Below are 5715 nucleotides of genomic sequence, written 5' to 3' on the forward strand. Positions count from 1 at the left end.
CTGCCCTGTCGTGGGCTGGGGCTGGGGCAGGCGTGCTGCAGTCACTGCGTTCAGCACTGGGTGCTGGCTGAGCGAGAGCGCACGTGCCTTTCCCAGTGATGGCTTTATTTTCACACAGCCGTCGTGTTCAAAGCTCCATCAGCCTCCTGAGGCCGGAGGTGCTGAGGGAAGTGCAGACACGTGTGCTCTGCTGGTCTGTACGTGGTTAAGCAATACGTGGTTATCAGAAGCCCTGCCTGAGCCAGAGAACCCGCAGAAGAAACCTTTCTCAAGGAGCGATTCCCTTTGAAAAGCAAGCGGGCAGAGGCCAGTTACAGCCATAGGGCAGTGCCAGAAGGCCCGTTCTGGGATGATTTTCTGCCCACGTCCCATGGTTTCACACCCATCGGTGTTATAAAATCTTTTTTGTTCTAATCCGACTGCACAGGGCAGTAGCCCCTGGGATTTCTGTGCCCGCCGCCGGCAGTACTGTCAGGCTCTGGGACATGCATTTTCCCCCCGTGGCTCCATTAATAACCTGCAGAGCAGCAGCATTTCCAGGACACCTTCTCCTTTGCGGCCGTGCCTGGAAGGGTGAGCAGGGAGCGGTACCCGCCTGCCCCTCTGGGGAGAGACCCGGCCTGGCAGGGGTTTAGGTTTGACAGGGAGTTCAGGGGTGAACTAAAGCAGTGGGGTGTGCCCACACAGCCTTCCCACCCGTCCTGGGGACGGGGCCGTGCTCCTCAAAGCAGCATCGTGTCCCACCAGCCTCGGCTGCGCCGGGGGCTGGACTCGGGCAAGGCAGCATCCTGCAGCTGGCACCGGCAAAATGGGCAGTGTGTGACTTGAGCCTCTGTCTTAGTTTATCCAGTGGCTTCACCCAAAGGCTGTTCCTCTCTGTGTGTTCCAGGCCCTGGCAGGGCCATGTCCTCCCAGGAGCAGTCACTGGGGCCACTTTCAGGGCAGCCGTGGCCAGTAAAATGTGGGTTTTGCATAAATGCAGGCAAGCGCACATGTCGTTCTTCTGCTGCCTCCCTCTCCGCTCCTGTCAGGACAGCGGGCTTGGCTGAGGGTAGCAGCGGTTAGATTGTCTACAAATATGAGCCTTTGGGGAAAATTTGTCCTTGGAGTTTAATTTCTGTTAACGGTGGTTCTGTGAAGGGGCTCTGGAAGGACAGCTTCACCTCCACAAAGCGACCGGTGCCTGCTGTGCTGAGCGCAGGGCTGCGCTCTGCTGTTCGCTTGGTTTTCGGTTTGCCATGGACAGAAAGAAAAACTCAGAACCGCTGGAGGTGCCCCACAGCCAGGGCCCTCTGTGAGCTGTGTTCCACCAAAGCAAGGGATCACTCGGGGGTCTGAGGGGCAACATGCCCAGGGTGGCAGGGAAAACGTCTGCGTTGTACCTCCTGGTGCCAGTACCTCTGGAAAGGTGACTGGAGTTTGATACGGGCCTGAGGAAATAGGAAATGCTCTGAAGTGACTGCAAGGCAAGACAGTGCGGACACAAATTTTCCTTTCTAGGCATATGACTTTAAATGAAGAAATCCAAACTGTGAAATGACTGCACAGAAAAGTCGGTGTATTGGTAACTGAGCACTGGTCACTGAAGTGACGGTGAAAGCTCCTTCTGTTGGTTCTGGAATCAGGACGTTAGGGCGTATTTTGAGAGAGAACAAAGCTGTCTTCATGCCAAGTTTCGACAAATGTAATATTAAGTTTTAGATGATTGCTTTTAAATTAAACCGCAGACATTTTCTTCAATTTAATTGCTTCCAAGTGATTTCATTAGTTCTAGCTGTATCAGTTAATTGCCTCAGTGTAACGGGCAGAATGATTCCCAGCCACCGGCTCATTAGGTGCCGCAGCACTATCGCTAATTGCCGGCAGAGGGCAGGGAACGACCAGTGATCGCCGACAGCCGTTACCCGGGGGCGGGTCTGTGGGTACAGCCTTCTGCTAGGGCGCAGGTGACGCCTCTCACCGGAGCAACAACAGAAAACAGAGGCTGGTTTGTGTTTTCAGCACTAAGCCCAGTTTAAAGCGTCTAGATCAAGGTCTGCTTGCCAGGGGCAGGAGAAGCTCCCAGAGACTTCAGCCAGCTCCTGGGCTTGAGATGCTCAAGCTGAGAAACCAAGTATAGCTGATGGGTAACTAGAGGGTAATAAAGTCTACTGCTGTCTCAAAGGGCAAAGACAAAGTCTGATTTTCACACGGACCCTCTGCTAAGCAGCGGACTGCATTCTGGTCAACCTAGAAGCAGAGGTCAGACCCCCACCAGTGTGTGGTTCAGCTCTGCGAGGAGCAGAGAGCTCTTTGAATCAACAAGGAGGGGGGGAAAAAAAGAAAGAAGTCCTGTAGCATGATATGTTTAGAAAAACTGCTCAGACAACACAGGTTTAAGATTCTAAATACATTCTTGAGCTTTATTCCTCCCAGCAGATAAGTAAGCAGTCAATTAAAAATCTTAGTAGCAAAACCAGACCAAAAATAGAAGTCTCACACTTCCAGAAACAAACGTGCACTTGCATGTCAGATTCGTGTGCAGATCCACAGTTCGCATTTCGACACTGAATATGCAAATGGCTAACGAGGAATTTGGGCTGGCAGCGAGAGCAAATTGCTGCACGTGTAACCATGGCAAATGTGCACAAACCCTGCGTGCGTATGTGGCTCTGAGCAAACAGACTAGGCCACGCAGAAGCAAAATGGTGCTGCTGGCTTGGAAACAGTGTGAGCAGGGGAGAAAAATCATCTTAACGGATGTGACAGCTTAATGAACGCTGTTTGGCACCTCTCAGCTGAGGCTATGTGCAATATCAACCTGGATTGGACTTTGGAGACTCTTCTTCCTCATGTACACACTTACTTCAGCAAGCGAATCGTATGGAAATCGCTGCTTTTGCTTCCACTAGACCGTAAAAACTCCACTAGTGAGCTCAGGAGTGTTAGGGGACACGCCATGTATTAGGCAAAACAAAAGCTGCTGTTTTCTAAGATTTGACGCCAAAGTGCCAGCGCGGAGCAGCTGCCAGTTAGAGAATCCCAACTGCAGCTGGCTTTAGCCAAAGGGAAAACACACCACACCGACACCTTCCACTGCCGTTCTGGACTGTGTTACACAATCCCCCGCTCCTGCCACCACCTATAATCAGTACTGTGGATCAGATACCTCACAAGAAAAATATAGTAATTTCCATAAAATAGAAATGAATAATTTCTTCACTGACAAACCCCCCACTTTTTCAGAGGTGCTTCCTTGTATGTGCAACATGTGCTGTCGGGGTATGCAACTTCTCCAGACTCAATGTGCAAAGCCCATAAATTATAGATTTATTCCAGTCAGATTCCCTTACTAGTGCTGAAACAAATTCACAGTATAAACTGTCAAGATTCTCCATGCTGTGAATGAATATATATATATAAAATAAAGTGCAATTCATTCGGTTTCGTGGAGTCCTACAATGGCTCTGTACTTCAGCATATGTTTACAGCAGATTTCACAGCAGGAAGAAGAACCCCCCATTGAACAGTGACATCATTTCACGGCAGATGTCTCTGCTCTTCCATAGCCTGCATGAAATTTGTTATGCTGTGAAATCTGAACAAGAGTCTTCATTCAGTCCAGTGTCTGGACGCTTTGGGGTTTCCACCACTGCCTAGTAACATCAAGCACAGTAGATCTGCAGTTTATACCTAAACATGTAGCACAAGACATGCCTGAAATCAGAGTTCACCCTTGGCTTCCCAGCCTTTGTGCAGTCAGGCTCCGGGTACTTCAGTCCTCTCACGATAAACTCATTACGCTCCTGCCCCGCTCTGCTAGAGCAGCTCTTGCTCGTCATCTTCAGATCCCGAGGGTCCTTGTCGTACCTCTTCGTACCATTTGTTCGTGAGGGTTTTCATCTGTATGCGCCCGTTATGCAAGTCCTAAGGCAAGAGCGAACCAGAACAGTTTGTTACTTAGCTACAGCGTTACTGGTGCGTTAGAGCAGGAGAGAAAGCCTGGCTTAACACATTCCTCAGAAAGGAATCCACTTCTGGTCTCTAAGCACGCCAAGCAATTCTGTTTCCCAGCAGAAATACTTATCAAGGGTCAGTCAGTTGTTATTGCCACGGATGACGTGTTCCATGGCAGGTATTTTTACCCGTGTTTTCTAGACAGCAGCGCTCGGTGGGTCTCCGCGGTCCTCGTGCTGTCTGGAGCGCCTGCCTTTGACTCTCACTCCTCCCCGCGTGTTCCCAGGGACAGCGGGAAGTTTGTGGCCTGCGCTGGTGATTCACATACTTTTTTTCCTAGCCTTTGGTTGTCATCTGGATGGCAGCCACGCTTTTGGCTACCAGCTATGAATCAGATGCTCGCTCTGGTTTCTTCATTCCTTTTTGGGTTTGCAGAAAAAAATGCTTTTAGCTTTTGTGGGCAAGTGCTGAAAGTATTCTTTTGAAAAGAAAGGTACAAAACAAGAGAAAAAACTGGACATCTGAGCAGCCTAGGACAATGGAATGTGCATGCTTTACACGAAGTTATCAACTCCACAGCAAGAACGCCTAATTCTATGGCAAACTGGAAAAACAGTGAATCATGGCTAAGAAGCCGCAGTTTTCTGAGGCAGGGGTGTGAAAAAGGCAGAGCATTTGCACCTCTTGGAGCCGCCCGGAGTTAAGGGTTCGGTCAGGTGTCATTTTACATTTACAGCTTCAACGTCTTGGTCTCCCAGTGAAGAAGTCTTAAAAGTGAAGTTAAAATACTGGTGCATATTTCCAAGATAAAAACTGGGGTCTGGAGAAAAACTGCAGCTCCAGAATTCACAGACCACGTACAGTAAAAGTTAAGAACTTTGTGTGATAGCTCTTTAAAAACCGCGTGAGTGGCAGCAGCTTTTCCTAGCAACAGCAGTAGCTAGTAACTGCTGATACTCTTTGTGGCACTCTGCAAGATTAAAGGCGAGATCCATAAATCCATACACCTTTTAAAGTTTAATTACAGTAGCTCTGAGAGATGCTCATTTAATCGAACCTGCAGTTTCACGGTGCAGCTTTTCATTACAGCCGCTCTACATATGCACCAGTGAAACATTAGATGGCTCACGGTTCCTCAAGCACGAGTTGCACGGCTGCACTACGAGCTTTGAAAGGCACAGAGCAAAGGGACAACCAACTCTACCACCGTTTCTTCAAGAAAAAGGAAAGGCTTACTTCTTGTGTGAGTCTCCTGGTGAAGAAAGGATTCAAATACTTGGCATCAAACCACATGAACCCTTTGAGGTCCTGGCGTTTTATGTATTGGGCTTCATATTCCTCCTCTGTGAGCTCTGATAAATGTTCGGATTCTATGGTATTTCCCTAGAAAGGTTGCAAATATTGGAAAAACCTGAGAAAAGTCACAGTTATCCCTCCAGCCTGCTTCAGCCCCCCGCTCTCAGCCCTCCCTTCTCACAACCGATTCCTGGGCTTGAACAATATGGAAATTCTCACTCCAGCCTACCAGGGCTGTTGAATCTGTCCAGCTGTTGAATCCCAGAGTCACTTAGCTTCCCTTTTCAGGCTGAAAGGTAGAAGACCCCAAATGCTCCATACTTTGTGTTGTTCCTGTTGCTCAGAACAGATTTCAGGTTTCATGTTTTCTCTTGTGAGCTGGACAATGACTTTATCCAGCAAGCAGCACTAATGTGATTGTCTCACTGAAAACAAGCCCTGAATCAGGACACACCCTATCCCCATCCTCTTACACATGCTTCC

General features: G+C 49.0%; 1 protein-coding gene across 1 annotated transcript in view; it reads right to left on the reverse strand.

Annotated features, from left to right (window-relative positions):
- Nucleotides 1-3798: 3798 nt before the first annotated feature.
- The window catches only part of SLC9A8 (solute carrier family 9, subfamily A (NHE8, cation proton antiporter 8), member 8), a gene marked incomplete at its 5' end in the record, with an annotated part of 27491 nt that continues 25574 nt past the window's right edge, over nucleotides 3799-5715 (reverse strand). Inside the window, 2 exons of the mRNA XM_010142647.1 lie at nucleotides 3799-3906; nucleotides 5173-5319. Of these exons, the coding sequence (XP_010140949.1) occupies nucleotides 3799-3906; nucleotides 5173-5319 (255 nt within the window). The remainder of the gene's footprint in view (nucleotides 3907-5172; nucleotides 5320-5715) is intronic.

This window comes from Buceros rhinoceros, unplaced genomic scaffold (genome assembly GCF_000710305.1).
Source record: "Buceros rhinoceros silvestris isolate BGI_N320 unplaced genomic scaffold, ASM71030v1 scaffold379, whole genome shotgun sequence".
Lineage (NCBI taxonomy): Eukaryota > Metazoa > Chordata > Aves > Bucerotiformes > Bucerotidae > Buceros > Buceros rhinoceros.